Below are 21,122 nucleotides of genomic sequence, written 5' to 3' on the forward strand. Positions count from 1 at the left end.
TCGGGGCGGGGGGGGAAGAGAGCGGGCGTCGGGGCGGGGGGGAAGAGAGCGGGCGTCGGGGCGGGGGGGGAAGAGAGCGGGCGTCGGGGCGGGGGGGGAAGAGAGCGGGCGTCGGGGGCGGGGGGGAAGAGAGCGGGCGTCGGGGCGGGGGGGGAAGAGAGCGGGCGTCGGGGCGGGGGGGGAAGAGAGCGGGCGTCGGGGCGGGGGGGGAAGAGAGCGGGCGTCGGGGCGGGGGGGGAAGAGAGCGGGCGTCGGGGCGGGGGGGGAAGAGAGCGGGCGTCGGGGCGGGGGGGAAGAGAGCGGGCGTCGGGGCGGGGGGGAAGAGAGCGGGCGTCGGGGGCGGGGGGGAAGAGAGCGGGCGTCGGGGCGGGGGGGGAAGAGAGCGGGCGTCGGGGCGGGGGGGGAAGAGAGCGGGCGTCGGGGCGGGGGGGGAAGAGAGCGGGCGTCGGGGCGGGGGGGGAAGAGAGCGGGCGTCGGGGCGGGGGGGGGAAGAGAGCGGGCGTCGGGGCGGGGGGGGAAGAGAGCGGGCGTCGGGGCGGGGGGGGAAGAGAGCGGGCGTCGGGGCGGGGGGGGAAGAGAGCGGGCGTCGGGGCGGGGGGGGAAGAGAGCGGGCGTCGGGGCGGGGGGGAAGAGAGCGGGCGTCGGGGCGGGGGGGGGAAGAGAGCGGGCGTCGGGGCGGGGGGGGAAGAGAGCGGGCGTCGGGGCGGGGGGGGAAGAGAGCGGGCGTCGGGGCGGGGGGGGAAGAGAGCGGGCGTCGGGGCGGGGGGGGAAGAGAGCGGGCGTCGGGGCGGGGGGGGAAGAGAGCGGGCGTCGGGGCGGGGGGGGAAGAGAGCGGGCGTCGGGGCGGGGGGGGAAGAGAGCGGGCGTCGGGGCGGGGGGGAAGAGAGCGGGCGTCGGGGCGGGGGGGGAAGAGAGCGGGCGTCGGGGCGGGGGGGAAGAGAGCGGGCGTCGGGGCGGGGGGGAAGAGAGCGGGCGTCGGGGCGGGGGGGGAAGAGAGCGGGCGTCGGGGCGGGGGGGGAAGAGAGCGGGCGTCGGGGCGGGGGGGAAGAGAGCGGGCGTCGGGGCGGGGGGGGAAGAGAGCGGGCGTCGGGGCGGGGGGGGAAGAGAGCGGGCGTCGGGGCGGGGGGGGAAGAGAGCGGGCGTCGGGGCGGGGGGGGAAGAGAGCGGGCGTCGGGGCGGGGGGGGAAGAGAGCGGGCGTCGGGGCGGGGGGGGAAGAGAGCGGGCGTCGGGGCGGGGGGGGAAGAGAGCGGGCGTCGGGGCGGGGGGGGAAGAGAGCGGGCGTCGGGGCGGGGGGGGAAGAGAGCGGGCGTCGGGGCGGGGGGGAAGAGAGCGGGCGTCGGGGCGGGGGGGGAAGAGAGCGGGCGTCGGGGCGGGGGGGAAGAGAGCGGGCGTCGGGGCGGGGGGGGAAGAGAGCGGGCGTCGGGGCGGGGGGGAAGAGAGCGGGCGTCGGGGCGGGGGGGGAAGAGAGCGGGCGTCGGGGCGGGGGGGGAAGAGAGCGGGCGTCGGAGCGGGGGGGGAAGAGAGCGGGCGTCGGGGCGGGGGGGAAGAGAGCGGGCGTCGGGGCGGGGGGGGAAGAGAGCGGGCGTCGGGGCGGGGGGGGAAGAGAGCGGGCGTCGGGGCGGGGGGGGAAGAGAGCGGGCGTCGGGGCGGGGGGGGAAGAGAGCGGGCGTCGGGGCGGGGGGGAAGAGAGCGGGCGTCGGGGCGGGGGGGGAAGAGAGCGGGCGTCGGGGCGGGGGGGGAAGAGAGCGGGCGTCGGGGCGGGGGGGGAAGAGAGCGGGCGTCGGGGCGGGGGGGGAAGAGAGCGGGCGTCGGGGCGGGGGGGGAAGAGAGCGGGCGTCGGGGCGGGGGGGGAAGAGAGCGGGCGTCGGGGCGGGGGGGGAAGAGAGCGGGCGTCGGGGCGGGGGGGGAAGAGAGCGGGCGTCGGGGCGGGGGGGGAAGAGAGCGGGCGTCGGGGCGGGGGGGGAAGAGAGCGGGCGTCGGGGCGGGGGGGGAAGAGAGCGGGCGTCGGGGCGGGGGGGGAAGAGAGCGGGCGTCGGGGCGGGGGGGGAAGAGAGCGGGCGTCGGGGCGGGGGGGGAAGAGAGCGGGCGTCGGGGCGGGGGGGGAAGAGAGCGGGCGTCGGGGCGGGGGGGGGAAGAGAGCGGGCGTCGGGGCGGGGGGGGAAGAGAGCGGGCGTCGGGGCGGGGGGGGAAGAGAGCGGGCGTCGGGGCGGGGGGGGAAGAGAGCGGGCGTCGGGGCGGGGGGGGAAGAGAGCGGGCGTCGGGGCGGGGCGGGGGGGGGAGCGAGTGTCGGGTCTTGTCGGGGGCGGGAAGCAGGAGCTGGCCGTGGGAGGAGCCTCATTCACGCAGCCCCAGTGAGGCCATTGGGCCAGGGCTCGGGGCTGCGTGCTTCGGGCCCCTCCCACACAGTTCGGCGCCTGGAGCTACTGCACTTGCGTGCCGACTGTAGCGCGCATGTGCAGAGGTCCCGGGACCTGGCTCCGCCCCCCCCCCCCCCACAGCTCGTGCTGACTGCGCCGAGGGCCAGAGGACCTGTAAGTAGGTGGAGAATACAGAGGATTTTTTTAGGCGCCGTTTTAGGCGCGAAAAACGGGCGCCCAGCTCGGAGGGGCGCCCGTTTTTTTTCTTGTGGAAACTTGGGCCCATTGATTCCACATCATCCAAGATAATGTCCTTCCTAACTGTTGCATTAATCTCCTCTTTAACCAGCAATGCTACCCCACCTCCTTTTCCTTTTATTCTATCCTTCCTGAATGTTGAATACCCCTGGACGTTGAGTTCCCAGCCCTGATCATCCTGGAGCCATGTCTCTGTAATCCCAATCACATCATATTTGTTAACATCTATTTGCACAGTTAATTCATCCACCTTATTACGCATACTCCTTGCATTGAGACACAAAGCCTTCAGGCGTGTTTTTTTAACATCCTTTGTCCTTTTAGAATTGTGTGTACAGTGGCCCTTTTTCTTCTTTGCCTTGGGTTTCTCTGCCCTCCACTTTTCCTCATCTCCTTTCTGTCTTTTGCTTTTGTCTTTTTGTTTCCCTCTGTCTCCCTGCACTGGTTCCGGTCCTGACCAGGTGCAGACCGTCCGCTTTGTACTGGTCCCACCTCCCCCAGAACCGGTTCCAATGCCCCAGGAATTTGAATCCCTCCCTGCTGCACCACTGCTCAAGCCACGTATTCATCTGCACTATCCTGCGATTCCTACTCTGACTAGCATGCGGCACTGGTAGCAATCCCGAGATTACTACTTTTGAGGTCCTACTTTTTAATTTAGCTCCCAAAATTCGTTTCGTAGGACCTCATCCCTTTTTTTACCCATGTCGTTGGTACCAATGTGCACCACGACAACTGGCTGTTCACCCCCCCCTTTTTAGAATGCCCTGCTCCCGCTCAAACATCCTTGACCCTTGCACCAGGGAGGCAACATAGCATCCTGGAGTCTCGGTTGCGGCCGCAGAAACGCCTATCTATTCCCCTTACAATTGAATCCCCTATCACTGTCGCTCTCCCACTCTTTTTCCTGCCCTCCTGTGCAACAGAGCCAGCCACGGTGCCATGAACTTGGCGGCTGTTGCTGCCCTCCCCTGATGAGTCATCCCCCTCAACAGTACTCAAAGCAGTGTATCTGTTTTGCAGGGGGATGACCACAGGGGACCCCTACACTGCTCTTCCTGCTGGTCTTCCATTCCCCATCTGGCTGTGGACCCTTTACCTGCGGTGCGACCAACTAGCTACACGTGCTACTCACGTCATTCTCAGCATCGTGGATGCCCCAGAGTGAATCCACCCTCAGCTCCAACTCCGCAACGCGGTCCGTCAGGGGAACATTCTTCCTGTATCTAACCTGTCCAGTCCCATCAGAATCTTGTAAGTTTCTATGAGATCCCCTCTCATCCTTCTAAACTCGTGTATAAAGGCCCAATTGATCCAGTCTCATATTGTTAGTCCCGCCATCCCAGGAATCAGTCTGGTGAACCTTCACTGCACTCCCTCAATAGCAAGAACATCCTTCCTCAGATTAGACCACCAAAACTGAACACAATATTCCAGGTGAGGCCTCAAGGCCCTGTACAACTGCAGCAAAACCTCCCTGCTCCTATACTCAAATCCCCTAGCTATGAAGGCCAACATACCATTTGCCTTCACCGCCTGCTGTACCTGCACGGCAACTTTCAATGACTGATGAACCATGACACCCAGGTCTCGTTGCATCTCCCCCTTTCCTAATCTGCCGCCATTCAGATAATATTCTGCCTTCGTGTTTTTGTCCCCTGTAGAGGGCGCCGTGCTGTTTTGACACTAATAACTGCGAGTCAGTGCAAACGCCCACAGGTCTGTGGGGAAATGTAATGAATGGTGTGCACCGTTCATTCGCCACCGACTGTAAAATCTGGGCCAAAGCAGATTTGGAGGGACCGTTGAACTTTTCTCCAAGACCACAGAGACACTGGTGGTATTCACTGACTGAAGCCAACCAGGTCATCTAGATCAGGAACAGTCATCCACCAACTCCACTTGGAATGGTACCAAGTGACCCGTAACTGCAGCAAAGCTCGTCAATACAACCACAGTGCCAAGGCTTGCATCCGTCAGATGCTTTAATCACTTTGCTCTGAAGTTTAACAGCAGTCTTGTGATGCAAACTGGAGAAGGTTGCCAAGACTCCCAGCTTTCTGAAGCGAGACAGAATATGGCTTAATCAACACAAATTTTGGTGCGTCACGAGAACAGCGCCACGAAAATTAAAGCCAGATCATTTAAGAATGCAATCAGGCAGCACTCTCTCAACACAAAGTAGTGGAAATCTGGAACTCCCTCTCCCCCTCCAAAAAACTGTAGATGTTGGGGGTCAATTGAAATTTTCAAGGCTGCAATCGCTAGATTTTTGTTCAGCAAAGGCATCAGGGGATATGAAACAAAGGTGGGTAAATGCTCAAGGACAGATCAGCCATGATCTAATTGAATTGTTGAACAGGCTCAAGGGGTTGAATGGCCACTCCTGTTCCCATGTCTATGTAGTGATTATTATTCATCTATTACTTTTAATAGCCAATGCATGCACTACATACGTCAGGTCAGTTGTTGTGGTTTCATAGTTTTGATTAGGATCGCATCAGATATGAAGAGTCAATTAAATCTATAAAGAGTATTCAAATTTTCTATGGATATAAAATCCTGATCTTTATTTCCCTAAGTTTTCTGACTCCAGATCCACTGCCTGGCCAGCACTTAGGAGCAGATATTCGGGTAGCAGGAGGCTGCAGTTAGGGACCCACGGGATCAGGCCCCGCTGTCAGATTATACGTGAGGGATGTGATTAGGGAGGGGAGGTCCAAGCTTCCTGTTGGAGCCTGGAGAAGTCTTCCTGCTGCTCCTGGCCCACAAGGACACTCAAAATAAAAAGTAAAAAAAAAAAACTTACCTGCCTCGGCCTCTTCCGGCTCACAACCCTGCTCCCAATAGGTTTGGCCTGATGGCGAAGCTGCCACAGCTCCTCCGCTCAGGCTTCCAACTAAAATAGATCAGGCCCTGGTGGTATCACACCTGATCTGTAGTCTTAAACAAGACCCTGCCACTTTGGATTCAACTAGATTAATCAGAGGTGACCAACCAGTCACAAATCCATAGCGACTTTGTTCAGCTATTACTTGTTCAAGTAGTCAGTCACTTTGTACACGAGATTCCAGTAATATCCCACAACTGATAGGTCTATAATGACGTAGTGTCTCCCTCCTTCCTTCCTTTGAGTGACATTTCCAAATTGAGTGTTAATTGATAGAGAAATTGTAGAATCTTTGCCTACCTATGTTATCCTTTTCTTTGCATGAAATTGAATAGCAGCAGATTTCTCGGTCCTGGATAGCAGCCAAATTCCTACAACACAAAGCAATTAAAAGTACAAAATCAAATTCATTCTTCGGGAAAAAAATTAAACATTCTGCAGTATGAAGTATATATAGTTTATCAAAAGGATGGAACAAAACACCAGATCACTGAAATGTCAGCCAGCAAGTTACTTCCATACTGCAAATATTCTCTACCATAGTTCTCCAATAACCAAAGCAAAATGCAACGTGTTGTGGTAAAGATTAAGGAAACGAATGCTCGCGAAAGATAACAGTCTTCAACAAAATTAAACTAGTAAACGGCCAACTGCCATATTTTATTTTAAAAATGGATTGTCTAACATCTGACCAACGTGCATGAAAATGGCCAGCTAAGAAATTCCAATGTACGTTAACCTTCTCATTAGCATTCCATCACATTTATTCACTCAAGAATCTGTTATTGTTCTTTACCCAACTGCCCAATCTTCAAGGGAATTGAAGTGCAAAATAAGATTCAGTGATTGGCTTAGCTCCCTGGGATGCCCAGGAACATAAACGCAGCAATGCCACTAGAATGGCCGACATGTTGGGACAAGAGAAGGTCACTGCAAGTGCTTACCAGAAGGAGCTGGGAGAATAACTGACTAATCAGCCAGTAGATATCAATTTTAAATCTTGCACTGTGTAGCATTTCCTTAATATTTAAAAAATAAAATAAAAAAGTTAGATTAGCTATTTTAGCCTTCACCAAGCTGGTTTGATGCATTTATATCTGGAAAGCGATGTTCTACATTCAAGGTTAACTGAGGCAATGCAGAGAAAACAAAATCATATTGTAAAGGATGCACTCTCCCTATGAAAATTGGTGTCAGGCTGTTGGAGTGAGACTGTTTTGTTTGAAAAAACTCATTGTAAAACTACAATTCCATGGCATTGTCAGACCAAGTGCCAATAATGCTGCTCCAAGAAAAACAGGGTCACAATGAGTGTCTGTGCCCCATTTCTGTTGGGGTCAAATCCCCTGCAGTTGGCTACAAAATCAGTGCCACAATCCAGGTAGCAAGATCCCAATGACCAGTGTGGAGTCGACATTTTTTTGCAGGATCAAAGAACTCGCTTCACCATAGCTCCCCAATAATCAAAGCAAAGCACAACACGATGTAGTAAGATTAAGGAAATGCAGTGACCAGCATTTGAGTTCATGCACTTCAGCCAAAAGTTGAGGCCTATTAACACCAGATACAAAAGCAGGAAATGTGTTGCCCAACATCTTTAAAATACTCAGTCCCTTATAACCCAAAAATGCCCAGATCCCCAACAGATGTGCTTCTCTGCCAAGGCTAGTTCTCCATCAGCTGGTCTGAAGTTAGTCATGTCAGAGCCAGCACCGACAACTTAATCTCAACCCTTTGAGTTGGCATGGTCAGTAGCTGAGTGTCTGAGGGGTTGTGAATCCAATACTGTGATCTCATGCACATAATTGTCAAATGCAAACTGAACTCTGGTCTCCCAATAGCACTGCCCTTTCTTCCAGGATCAGTTCTCAAGCATGAGACCAAGCCTCGAGATTGAAACCGACCATCCATTGACATTTACACAATTTGGAAACACAAGCAACCTTTGGAAGTATTCCCAGTAGTGGAGTACACAACTCCAATGTAAAGCTTTATTCCCATCCTTTAAAGGCACCATATAAAATCACAAGTGGCTGTTCATGACCTCAATGAAAGTACTGGTGTAATTGAGGCACTCAGTTTCTATATTCTTGGCAGCATTTTCATCAGCTATACTAAAAAAAAATGGAAGTTGCAAATGTTGAAATTCAATATTTCAGTTTTTATTTCCCAATACCATTAATACCGTCACAAATTCTTTGCAACACTGGCGAGAACTAATCTAAAAAGAAAGTGTGCGGTTATCTAGAACAATGACTTACATTTTTTCAATAAGCTGTTTTTCATCCAGAGCATTGGGAAGATCTCTCTTATTTCCAAGAACTAGGACCTGAAAAGATAAATAAAAATATTAACCAATAGATTGTGATTGAGGATACATATTCATCTCTTATCTCAGAGGTAGCTTTCATTGAAGGAGCACTAGCACTTTAAGCAATTTGTTCATAATTACAGGGAGGTCTTTCACAAGTGGAAGATCACCTAACTAAATTGCTTGCACAAGGACACATTTCTTAAAGGGACAGTAGGTCACTGTTAACTTTCTCCCACCCCTTTAGAAAACAGCAAACCTCAACTGTATAGAGGATAAGATTGCTTACTTTATAAATGTGCAAAAATGTTGTTTCTTTTATTAGAGACACAAAATCTAAACATTGGGTATGAATTCAAAGCACTTCTATCCCAAGTGTTAATACTCAACATTGCTTACATTTGTGTGAACAGCAGTTGTACTGTGGGTTTTCCCCAGCTAATGGCAGCTGCATTTGTTCAGTATTATTAGATACTATACTTGCATCAGAATTTCATCAGTATATTTTACAGGTATTAATTCAGGAACAAAGGCTACATAAAAAAGTGGAATCACACTGAAAGTGGCTACCCGATTACTTCGGCCTATTTAGCATATCTCTCTCTCCATAGCAAATAGTGTGCCTAGTGTCCATATCCTGCACTGCTGTCAGTGCCTTCTGTACAATGCCTTGCATCAGTCTCTGAATATCCCCCCCACCAAAACACTTGTGCGACATTTCCATTTCCCACATCAACTTGTCCTTGTGACCTGTGAGCAAGGTGCTAAATCAATAGGAGTTTGTAATGAAGCATAATTGAATTACGTGCATTAGGAACAGGACTGACGCCAACAATGTAACTCATTGCACAAGAAGAGGTCCCAGTCCACAATAATAAGCATCACCATCCAGTAGCACATTTTCAGAGTTCAGGTTCGGACACCTGCTAGGGTATCCTCAGGAGAAAGCACTCCCACCAGCACAAAGCAATACCTGCTGTACAATGCCAGGCCAGCAGAGGTTGGCAGCTGGCCACGAGGTTTTAGAAGAGACCACTAGAGTGGTATTGGCAGGACACTTGGACCCAGTCACCCACTGCGTGTCTCGAATGCACAGGACAAAAGATTTAGAAATTTAGGCATGCCAGAAAAGCACTTTCCTTCCTGGCCTTGGAGAGTTTAAAAATTAGCATTGGTTATTCCACAAATCAGCAGAATACACAATTTTTAAAAAAGTGACATTCATCAATGAAGGATACACAGCATTCACTTGTGGCCTTGCTAACTGATCAAGGATTTCTTCAGTTTATCACAAGAAGCCTTGGGTTCAAATTAATCTAACAAGTTTGCAGGGGATGTAGATCAATCTGTTAATTATGGGCAGAATGTTAAAATATCCACATAAACCCTTGGAGGCAATACAGGAATTAAAGTTGCAAAACAACATGACCAGAATCCCGTATACAAATTTACAGTTCATTTGCCTTTGGTAAACCATCTCAAAGCTCATCTTTTAGCTCAAGCTTTCAATCATCCCTTTTAAACTCGGTCCTGGCTCTGTTGTATACACAAGTAAATAATTATGAGCAGGAGGCGGCCATACGACCCCTTGAGCCAGCTCCGCCATTCAACAAGATTGTGGCTGATCTTAGACCTCAACTCCACTTTCCCACCCGATCTTCATATTCCTTGATTCCTAGACTCCAAAAATCTATATCTCAGCCTTGAAAATATTTAACGACTCAACATCCAGAGCCCTCTGGGGCAGAGAATTCCAAAGATTTCACATCCCGAGTGAAGAAATTACTCATCAGTCTTAAAAGACCAACCCCTTACCTTGAGAATACACCCCCTGGTTCTAGACTCTCCAGCCACCTCAGCAACTATCAACCCCCTCAGAATTTTGTTTGAATGAGATCACCTTTCATTCTTCTAAACTTCAGAGACATAGGCCCAATCTACTCAATCTCTCCTCATAGGACAACCCTCTGATCCCAGAAATCAAGAGTCTCCTAAATACTTTCTTCCTGTATCAAAAGACAACATATGGCTGAGTAGGGACTTGCTCCATTGAAAATGACAGACATTACAAATGGTAAAGGCAAACGGTCTGCTTTACTACAGCGCTAACTGTGGCCATGCACAATCTCCCCCTCAAGCAGTTCAAGTGGACCAGTGGCTGCTGCCAAGTTGAAGTATGTTACTCACACTTAGCTCTGACATCAAATGTGCAACTCTGGAGCCTGAATTGCAACTACAACCAATTTGCACAAACAAAAGTCACTGCAGTAAAACAGACACATACCAAATCACTGGAGTTGAACAGAAGTGGAATGGGCCTGTGCTCACAATCAAAAGTCAAGCAATTTTATATGATCATAGGGCCCCCATGAAATCAGTAAGTAGGGTCCGAAACAAAGACAAATCAGCCACTGCAATATTGTTCAAATGTTGAATATTCAAAGTGGAAACAAGAAACCACTACTCATTTAAAAACCTCAGACATGGCACCCTCTGCTGTACCCAAGATGTACTGCAACCATTTCAGATTAAATGCAAAGTTGGAGCAGTTCATTCAAATGTCAGCACCTTCCATATATCTGACCAAACCACAACCTGTTCCGTTTGTTTATTTTCTTAGTTCTAGGATGAGAGTCGCTGACAAGGCCAGCATTTATTGCCCATCCCCAATTGCCCTCGAGGTGGTGCTGGTAAGCCACCTTCTTAAATACACGAGACTGCAGCAGTTCAAGTTGCTAGAAGCAGTTTTGACATTTCAAATTATACTTCTGTATATTTTTAAAATGTAGTATTGTACTTTCCTCCCAGGCTACAAATTTAGATTTAAATATATCTGGTGCGCAAAGCTTAAAAATAAAAAGTGCAAAACACAAAACAAGCATAGAATGGGAATCCTACTTGAATGTAGTAATAGTATGAAGTACTCACAGGGATTCCTTGCAGCTGTGGTTTGTCTAGCAGGTTGTGAAGCTCGTTTCGAGAGGCCTCTATTTTATCACGGTCTGCAGCATCCACCATGTAACTTTAAAAGGAAAGACCGTGCAGAGTGTTTATGGCACACAAAGTTAATCACTAGGTTTTGGTTAAGCCATGTGTGATTTAATGGCACAACCCATTTTCCTGTTTCTTTAACTCTGCAATCTGACACTGAGGTCCATGGGAGTGCTGATGTATTCATATTATAAAGCTGTTTCAGGAAGTAGTTCTACAACATTTCCCACTGCTGTGGAACCACTGTACTCAGGTTGCAGGGCAGCTTCTAAACCATGTGCATTTTTAAAGCTATGGTCCAGTGGATGCAGGCCTGTTTAGCATAGTTGTATCCAATACATTACTAGCCTCGTGGATTATTGGAAATTCAAATGTGGCCAACTGCATCTGATTAGAAATGTTATTGTTGGGCATGTGATCTCAATACTCATCCACACAGCAGTGTATTTTGTGCGTTTGTTGGTAAAATGTTGGCAAAGCAGAGCATGCAACTGATTTGATCAATTGCTTTACATCCTTGGTTACTGAATGGTGTTAGATGTTTGTGATGTAAATATACACAAATTTAGTCATTCCTGGGATGTGGACTTCACTGGCAAGGCCAGCATTTATTACCCATCCCAAATTGCCAGAAAGATGGCAGTGAGCTGCCTTCTTGAACCACTGCAGTCCGTGTGGTGAAGTTACTCCCAGTGACTGTTGTAGTGGTTTGGTACAACTGAATGAATTGTGAGGCCATTTCAGAGGGCAGTTAAGAGTCAGCCACATTGCTGTGGGTCTGGAGTCAGTGTGACTGGTTAAGGCTGGCAGATTTCCTTCCCTAAAAGGACATTAGTGAACTAGCTGGTTTTTGCAACAATCCTGTAGTTTCATGGTCACCCTTACTCACATTCGCTTTTTAATTCCAGATTTATTTGCGCATTTATCCATATAATGCAAGTGTACCTAAGGCACGTTCTGAAATTAGTGCATGTGGCTTAACTGGTGTCTCCAAAGCCACACCTGTGGCTAGCCAACAATTTCAACACTGGTTTAGGACAGCAAGTGAAAAATCACTTTGTCCAGACTATATGAATGTGGTGGGTTGTTCAGCCAGAAAACTTTATCTGGCAATTTTCCTTGAAAACCACTTCATCAATGGGTCTCAGCCCCTTTAGTAGTAGTAGCACCATTTGAATTTATCATGCAGTTGATGCAAACACATGACTTCAACAGTACTGCTGGGCACATAAATGCAGAATTGAAGAACCAATTTCTTTAACATGGGGAAGTACCTCAAAGCTTCAGTTCTCTCCCACAGCCGGAACACAAATAGGAACTAACTGGCATGTGTTCTTTCACTGCATGTTTGATAATGTTCCTGTGAAATGCTGTGGGACATTTTACTATGTTAAATGCAAATTGTTGGCAATAAGGCCATTTTGAAAACAAATCAAAATATTAATATTTGATTATAGTTATGGAACCCATGGTTCAACATAAATCTGCTGCATTGTTGGCAGTGAACCTATGCTATAAAAGCCTCCAGTTCAATCCCTGATCTCTGCTGTGAACCAGCGATAGTCAGTCCAAATTCACTACTAGATAACGGAAGGTCATTGGCACTCAACAATTCATGCCTTAACACAAGTCACTGCTTTCAGTAGTAAAGGAGACAATGGGAATAAACGAGAGAAAAAAATATATAAATCCACCATCTTTTCATCAAGTATTCCATTTATACTGCTTATTTAAAAGTGATTTGGTAAGAATTTATTTACAAAGTATGCTGTGCTACAGATAATTGGCAAATGTTGGTCAATCATTTCGATCTAAGTTTGGGTAGTGCAAGGAGGTTAGTGCTCTAGTTTTCCATGAGTGTGTGACGTTCTGCCTGTTTTGAGAACACAAACTTATTTGGGATATAATAAAGTTGGTGTCAAGGTGGGAGGGGCCAACAGCTTCACAAGTCCTGTTCACTGGTTGAGTAAAATGCACCACTACATTTCCCCAAATAGAGAAAGATCAAGTTCTGATATATCCAGAGTGGGAGGATATGTTGACAAAAGCCATGTAAACAGCAAATCATGGCACAATTTGATCTTTCAAACTCTAGGTCAGCCCAATGGAGGATGTAGGACCACAATTAATCCTCTAAAGCTCTAAATAAGTTGAATAATTGCTCGAGTCAAATCCTGCCTTTCCCCAAACATGCAAGTAGTGATATTGAAAACGTAACCATCAGCCAACCCTGTGCACAAGACACTGCCAGTTTAATAAACTATGGGCAGCTTGGGCGCTCTTGATTCTGCGCTGAGCCGAACTGAGTTGAGACTGCCCAAACTTGTTTTAGGCCTTTCCGGACCTTTCCATCCCCTTTAACGTTTTACTACATTAAAGGCGCTATATAAATAAAAGTTATTTAAGATGCTCCTTAAAACCTACCTACTTCATCTGCCGTAATTTCTTGTGGCTGTGACAAATGTATTTGTTTTGTCTTAAAATACTCCTATGCAGCGCTTTGGGATGTTTTACTACATTAAAAGGTGCTATATAAATACAAGTTGTTGTTGGTAACAGAGAAGAGTAGGTTTATAGCAGTCAGACTCAATTTAAACCCAATTATATTAAATAAAAGCAGAAGATGCTGGAAACACTCCGCAGGCCAGGCAACTTCTGTGGAGAAAATAAAAGAGCTAACCTTTCAGGTCGCTGACTTACTGCGAACAGTGACGAAAGCAACTCAAGTGTAAGGGGAATATCAAGCATTCGGTGAGACGCGGAGGAAAGGTCAGGCCTCCTGCTGAAAGGGCATCATGTGATTGCTGAGAAAGATCAGCCACAGCCATCAGCAGAACACTGGTACATAGGGAACTGTGCAACAGAGCCTTCATCTGTGTGGTGGGGAAAGAGAATGGCAAGGGATGTGAGGAAACAACCTTCAACATTTAAAAGCCAGTGTGCTCAATACCTTGCACCAGTTTCCTGATTGGAAGTCAGTGAAGGCTCCTTCATAATTAATATTTATGCAACTGTTCTCTGCAGCAATGATGAGGCACAACTGCAAGATATACTTACACAACAGCATTGACCCCTCTGCAATAACGTTCCCACATACTTCGAAACCTTGGCTGTCCACCAATATCCCATATCTATTAAAATAAAACAGCAATTATAGATAGCAACATATAAAAATTTCCATGAACAATTGCTATTTAATACACCCCAGTGGCAGTGCTCAGTCGTCTTATAATGTGGGCCTTACTAAGCCCCAACAGGAGCCACAGCCCTCACTCCCAGCAGTCAGAAATGCCCTGCATCACAGGGTTTCTCTCCCAACTTCAATTTGTATATTTGTTGTAATAAAAAAACCACCACAAAGTGTCTCACACCCCTTCGAAGAGGGTCCCTCTTTTACTGTTCATTCCCTGGGCCACAGCACTGCTCAAGAGCTCAGTTTGTTCAGTGGAGTCCCACTACGACATTTATTACTTTTCCTAGCGCTCTCCTCCTCCACGAGTCTCTTCCTATTTCTTCACTTTTCTCATCCCTGCCACACTCTTGTTTTACCCCTCTGCTTGCTGCCACCCTTCACCTTTTGCCTGAAGCATGAAGACACGAGACTGCGGATGAGGCATGGACAGGATGGGAGGGAGCAGACCACTGTCCCATCAGGTCACCTGGCTGGGACTTGCAGCCCAAGACACTGAGGGCGGGCAAGAAGCAGGCAGAAATTCCCGTGCAAGCATGGTGGGGGTAGGGAGGGAGAACGAGCACTGAGCTGATCCCAGAAGTTCCTCTGTTCAAGAAAGTCATAATGACTCCTGGAAATTGAAATCCTAAGCTTGCTAGGCAAATTTAGCACAAGCTTTATCAAGTTGCTGGCCATGGAAGGTGCAACGGAAATCCAGGACCTAAATTGAATCAACAAGGTGCTTGATAGGGGAGGGAGGGTGGAAGAGGGCAAGTGACATTTTTCTCGCAGATTTTACACACTTTTTTTTGGGGGGGGGGGTGGATTTATAGTAACCTTTGCTTTAAGTGACATTTTTGACAGTGAAAATTAGTCATAAAAACAGTGCTGGAAATACTCAGCAGGTCAGGCAGCATTTGTGCTGAGGTCAGAAGTGGGGATGGTCGCTGATGACTGCAGAGTGTTCAGTTCCATATGCAATTCTTCAGATAATGAAGCAGTCTATGCCCACATGCAGCAAGACCTGGATAACATCTAGGCTTGGGCTGATAAGCTGTAAGTAACATTAGCATCACAAGTGCCAGGCATTGACCATCTCTAACAAGCGAGTCTAATCACCTTCCCATGACAAGCAATGGCATTCTGTCGTCTAATTCCCCCACCATCAACATCCTGGGGAACCATTGACCAAAAAAACTTAACTGGACCAGCTACATAAATGCTGTGGCCACATGATCAGGTCTGAGGCTGGGTATTCTGTGGCAAGTGTCTCACCTGACTTGCCAAAGCCTTTCACCGCCTACAAGGCACAAGTCAGGAATGTGATGAATACTTTCCACTTCATTATAGGCAGTCCTTCGAACAAGGATGACTTACTTCCACACTAGTTCACAGATGTTTCAATGAAGGACACGATGTTCCAGTTCTGAACTCCAATTGAAAGGGTGGAAAGAGACCATGCGTTGGATTTTTTTTTTTAAAAACATGGTGACCGTTGCACATCAGCCACCACACAGGCTTGACAGAGCTAGGCCTTTATCCAGTGGTAAGGGTTAACCAGGACGACTGGAGACTGCTCTGATGCACAGACCTAGTGCGCACACATATCGCTGTGTGGGCTGGCCCCTGTTGTCCCTGGGCCCTGAACCCTCATTTGCCACATCTCCGTTGCGATCTCTCACCACTCCTCTGGACAATTAGCCAATGCCGCCCTTGAACAGCTTCTAGAAGGTGGCAGAGAGTGGCCAATTTTCCTTCCCCCTCCCCCCCCACTGATCTGTATCTCAACTCCATCTCCCTGCCTTGGCGCTATATCACTCAAGAGCCTTGCTTAGCAAAAATTTATCAATCCCAGTTTTGACATTTCTATTGACCTTGCCTACATTCGAACACTGACTACAATTTTTAAAAAGTACTTCATCGACTGTAAAGTACATTGGGACATTTGGAGGGCGTGAAAAGCGCTATATAAATCCACGTTCTTTTTCTCAACAGCATTTTGAGAGAGTGATCCAGATTTCTCCAACCATTTTCATAAAGTGCTTTCTGACATCACCCCTGAATGGCCTACAAGGTTCTGTCCTTGTTCTGGAGACTCCCACCAGAGGAAATAGTTTCTCCCTATCAAATCCTTTAACCATCTTAACATCTCAATTAGATCACCCTTTAACTTGCTACATTCAAGAGGATACAAGTCTAGTCCATACAACCTGCCCTCGTAATTTAACCCTTTCGCCCCAGTATTATTCTGGCCCTGCAGCCCAATAAGGCCAATATATTTTTTTGGAGTTGCTTTGTGTAGAAACAAATGCAGTACCACAGGTGGGGTCTAACCAGAGCTCTATACAGCTGCAACAACTTCCACCCCATTATATTCCAGCCCCCTTCAGACAACATTCCATTAGTCTTTAATTATTTTTTGCATGTGTTAATTAGCTTTTGCTTATTTCTGTACTTAAATCCTGTTCAACCAAGGATTTCCACATAACCTCCTGCATAACAAAAATGCCACCCTCTCCCTGTGTCTGTTGATGACTGTTAGGCTTATGCCCTCTAGTTAATGACTCGGCAGCCAGTGGAAATGACCTTTCCCCATTTACCTCAGTTTTGAATGCCTCTATCCAATCTACACAACCTTCTCTGTTCGTGAAAAGATCTCCAGTTTCTCCAGTTATGAGAAACTAAAACTTCACACCCCTCGTGTCATCTTAGTAAATCTCTTCTGTATCATTTCCATATCCTCAACATTCTTCCTAATATAGGGTGCCAAAACGGGACACAATATTCCAATGTAGCATGGCTAATGATTTTATAGCATTAGCATTACTTCTTGGCTCTTGCATTGGATGCCCTCTTGTAAAAGTACAGCTGCCTCAACTTGCCCAGTTTTAAAGATTTGCATATCTGAACCTCAGTTGTCTTTTTTTTTAAGTTTTACAAAGAAAGGTCATCGACCTCAAGCGTTAACTGTCTCTCTCCACAGATGCTACCTGACCGGCTGGGTGATTGCCAGCATCTTCTACATTCCTCTCTTCATTCTACCTCCTAAAACTTACTATTTTTCCACTTCAAATTTGTGTCATGTCAGGGTGAGAGAAAACTGCATGAAGGGCCACAAGGATCAGTGTTGTAACCACGACTACAGGTTAAACCTCCCTTATCCGGATGAGGGGTGGTCATAAATTGGATGGTACAGGTACTGAGCAAGAGGATATCAGGGCTGGCTGGCTCACTTGGGGCTGGGAGTGCAGCAGAGAGCCCATGGGGGGGGGGGGGGGGTGGATCGCAGGCTCAGGCCAGCGATTGCAGGAGTCGGCAGCGAGGAAGGACTTCAATTTGTTCATGGTGGAGTTCTGCACATGTGCCACCCGGTGGCCGGGAATCGTTCTGTACCGGGGGTGGGGTTCTGGATTGGGGCAGTCAACCTGTATGTATTTTTAGCATTAACATGGATACAGAAGCTAAACAAAAATTGGTCAATTTTGCAGATACTGCCATACCAGGTGGGACAGCCCAGGAAGTGCAAAATTAGTTTGATAAAAATATTAATTGGAGCAGCGAAAAAGACAGTGGCAGAAGTACTCTATGAAATGGGTGGTGGCTGTCTGTATTGTAAGATTACTACTAACATCCAAGAAATTATCTTTAAATAAAACATTTGACCCTGGCATCTGATTCCAAACATCCAGTGTCAATACCGAGGTTCTCGCCACAGTCCAACAGGCAGAAAGTACTTCCCTCTTTTCCAAAAACAGATACACTGAAAGCACAGTGACTCAGAAGGTGGATGCAGAGAGGGATACTTCCACTCGGGGGAAACTAAAACTAGGGGGCAGCCTTAGAATAAGGGGCTGCCCATTTAAAATGGAGATGAGGAAGAATTTCTTCTGAGGGTTATAAGTCTGTGGAATTCTCTGCTCCAGAGAGCTGTGGAGGCTGGGTCATTGACATTTAAGGCAGAAACACAGATTTTTGTGCAAGGGAATAAAGGATTATGGGAGCAGGGAAGTGGAGCCGAGTCCATGATCAGATCAACTATGATCTTATTAAATGGCGGAACAGGCTCGAGGGGCCAAATGGCCGACTCTTGTTCCTGTTTATGTTCTATCAGTAGCAAGTCTCAAACTATGTTTGTTTTGTGCTGTATGCCAGTTTAAAATTGAATATTCTACTTTGTGTACAGTCAAGAATCTGAAGAAATGCTATTGAATTAACTTCATTACCTTGCTGCATACAGGACGAAAATGTGCAGAATCATCTCAACTATTGAGTCACAATTGTGCATTTTAGGCTTAAAAATCCAGTTTGCACCATAACCTGATAGTTGAATTTATATAGCACTCATGTTGCCTTGTCTCAAAGCACTTCAAACAATGAATTCTTTTAGTGAGTTGTATAGGCAGACAGACGTGTTGAACATTTCAAATTACAGTCCCATGTATAAAATGTTGATAACTCAAAGACCAAACACCACACGACTGTACATTACTGCATGTCCAGTTTCATTACATACCTTTATTGTTACATTGCCTTTGGTGACCTTTCTCATATTGAAGCCAACAGTTGGAATCATATCTTCACTGAACTGACCACACTGGAAATAAAAAGGAAATAGTTAAAATCCATTGCTGATTGAATGCTTTTACTTTTAGGATGTTCAATGACAGACATTTCTGACCACATATACCTATGTCAAGACAAGGAACTTTCACATCCTTGGGATGTCCCAAAGTCTTCCAGTCAATAAAGTACTTTCAAATTGTAGTCAATGTTGTAAGGTCGGGAAATGTAGCAAATTTGCACACAGCAAGGTTCCACAAACAGCATTGATAAACAATCAGGTAATCTGTTTGTGGGGTTAGCAGAGGGAAAGATTTAGGTCAGAACACCACGAGAACAGCCATGCTCTTCAAATACTGCATGGAATCTTTAAGTCCACCTTGTGTAGGCAGATGGAACTTTGGTTTAACACTTAATTCGAAAGACAGCTCCTCAGACAGTGCAGCACTCCGGTATCAGCCTAGATTATGTGCTCAAAGTCTCGAGTCAAGTAACCCAAACCGAGTGTGCTACAAGTAAGTCAGGGCCGATACTTCATTAGGAGATATGCTTAATGCGGTCATATTTTTGGCAATCTCAAGACTGGCCATTTAAGCCTGTAATTTCCTTGGGAAGATGGCTTCATGGGTATTGCAAGCAGAGGACAACCTAGTCATTACTGTAGTAGCTCACACCAGAGTGCACAAATCCAAAATGACATGTAACCACAAGGCCAAAAATATCTCCTGATATTCTCTATGAATAGCACCATCCTGACACAATGGGCCCAAGTTTCGGCCTCAGTTGCTCCTGATTTTTTGGAGCAACTGGTGTAGAACGGAGTATCTTAGAAATTCAAATTCTCGGCATTTAGTTTGCTCCAGTTCTAGTCAGTTAGAACAGTTTCAGTTTGGAACAGAATTTTTTTTTTTCCCAAAGGGGGCGTGTCCAGCCACTTACATCTGTTTTCAAAGTTTCGGCAGTGAAAACTTACTCCAAACTAACTTAGAAGAGTAAGTGAAGATTTTTGTTCGCTAGAAAAAAACCTTGTCTACACTTTAGAAAATCAGGCATAGGTTACAAATCAGGGGTAGGGATTTGGGGGGGGCGGGGGGTTTAAAGGGAAGTTTACAAACATTAAACACTTCAGTTTTACAAATAAAGAGCCATCAATAATAAATGATAAAATCAATAAACAAAACATTTTCTACTTACCCACTGCAGCACCGGGAGGCCCCCACCCACCCAGTGTGTCTCTATCTGTCGGGGGGGGGGGGGGGGGGAGGGAAGGGGGGGGGGGGGAAGGAGAGAAGAGGAGAAGAGGGGGTGGAAAGGAGAGAAGAGGAGAAGGGGGGGAAAGGAGAGAAAGAGGAGAAGGGGGGGAAAGGAGAGAAGAGGAGAAGGGGGGGGGAAAGGAGAGAAGAGGAGAAGGGGGGGAAAAGGAGAGAAGAGGAGAAAGGGGGGGAAAAGGAGAGAAGAGGAGAAGGGGGGGAAAAGGAGAGAAGAGGAGAAGGGGGGAGGAGAGAAGAGGAGAAGGGGGGGAGGAGAGAAGAGGAGAAGGGGGGGAGGAGAGAAGAGGAGAAGGGGGGGAGGAGAGAAGAGGAGAAGGGGGGGAGGAGAGAAGAGGAGAAGGGGGGGAGGAGAGAAGAGGAGAAGGGGGGGAGGAGAGGAAGAGGAGAAGGGGGGGAGGAGAGAAGAGGGAGAAGGGGGGAGGAGAGAAGAGGAGAAGGGGGGGAGGAGAGAAGAGAGGAGAAGGGGGGGAGGAGAGAAGAGGAGAAGGGGGGGAGGAGAGAAGAGGAGAAGGGGGGGAGGAGAGAAGAGGAGAAGGGGGGGAGGAGAGAAGAGGAGAAGGGGGGAGGAGAGAAGAGGAGAAGGGGGGGAGGAGAGAAGAGGAGAAGGGGGGAGGAGAGAAGAGGAGAAGGGGGGGAGGAGAGAAGAGGAGAAGGGGGGGAGGAGAGAAGAGGAGAAGGGGGGGAGGAGAGAAGAGGAGAAGGGGGGGAGGAGAGAAGAGGAGAAGGGGGGAGGAGAGAAGAGGAGAAGGGGGGGAGGAGAGAAGAGGAGAAGGGGGGGAGGAGAGAAGAGGAGAAGGGGGGAGGAGAGAAGAGGAGAAGGGGGGAGGAGAGAAGAGGAGAAGGGGGGAGGAGAGAAGAGGAGAAGGGGGGAGGAGAGAAGAGGAGAAGGGGGAGGAGAGAAGAGGAGAAGGGGGGAGGAGAGAAGAGGAGAAGGGGGGAGGAGAGAAGAGGAGAAGGGGGGGAGGAGAGAAGAGGAGAAGGGGGGGAGGAGAGAAGAGGAGAAGGGGGGGTGGAGAGAAGAGGAGAAGGGGGGGTGGAGAGAAGAGGAGAAGGGGGGGTGGAGAGAAGAGGAGAAGGGGGGGTGGAGAGAAGAGGAGAAGGGGGGGTGGGAGAAGGAAAGGGGGGGGGTGGTGAGAAGAGAGAAGGGGGGTGGAGAGAAGAGGAGAAGGGGGGTGGGAGAGAAGAGGAGAAGGGGGGTGAGAGAAGAGGAAGGGGGGGTGGAGTTGTGGGGGGGTGAGGGTGAAGGGGCGGGTGGAGTGAAGAGGTGATGGGGGGTGGAGAGAGTAGAGGGATGAAGGGGGGGTGGTGAGG

At 48.7% G+C, this 21,122-nt stretch overlaps 1 protein-coding gene across 1 annotated transcript in view; it reads right to left on the reverse strand.

Annotated features, from left to right (window-relative positions):
• The window catches only part of arl8ba (ADP-ribosylation factor-like 8Ba), a 38,384-nt gene that overhangs the window by 15,589 nt on the left and 1,673 nt on the right, over window positions 1–21,122 (reverse strand). Inside the window, exons 2-6 of the mRNA XM_070894952.1 lie at window positions 18,494–18,574; window positions 13,866–13,939; window positions 10,746–10,839; window positions 7,768–7,835; window positions 5,807–5,877 (exon numbers count right to left, since the gene is read on the reverse strand). Coding sequence (XP_070751053.1) covers window positions 5,807–5,877; window positions 7,768–7,835; window positions 10,746–10,839; window positions 13,866–13,939; window positions 18,494–18,574 — 388 coding nt within the window. The remainder of the gene's footprint in view (window positions 1–5,806; window positions 5,878–7,767; window positions 7,836–10,745; window positions 10,840–13,865; window positions 13,940–18,493; window positions 18,575–21,122) is intronic.

Source organism: Pristiophorus japonicus, chromosome 12, assembly GCF_044704955.1.
Source record: "Pristiophorus japonicus isolate sPriJap1 chromosome 12, sPriJap1.hap1, whole genome shotgun sequence".
Lineage (NCBI taxonomy): Eukaryota > Metazoa > Chordata > Chondrichthyes > Pristiophoridae > Pristiophorus > Pristiophorus japonicus.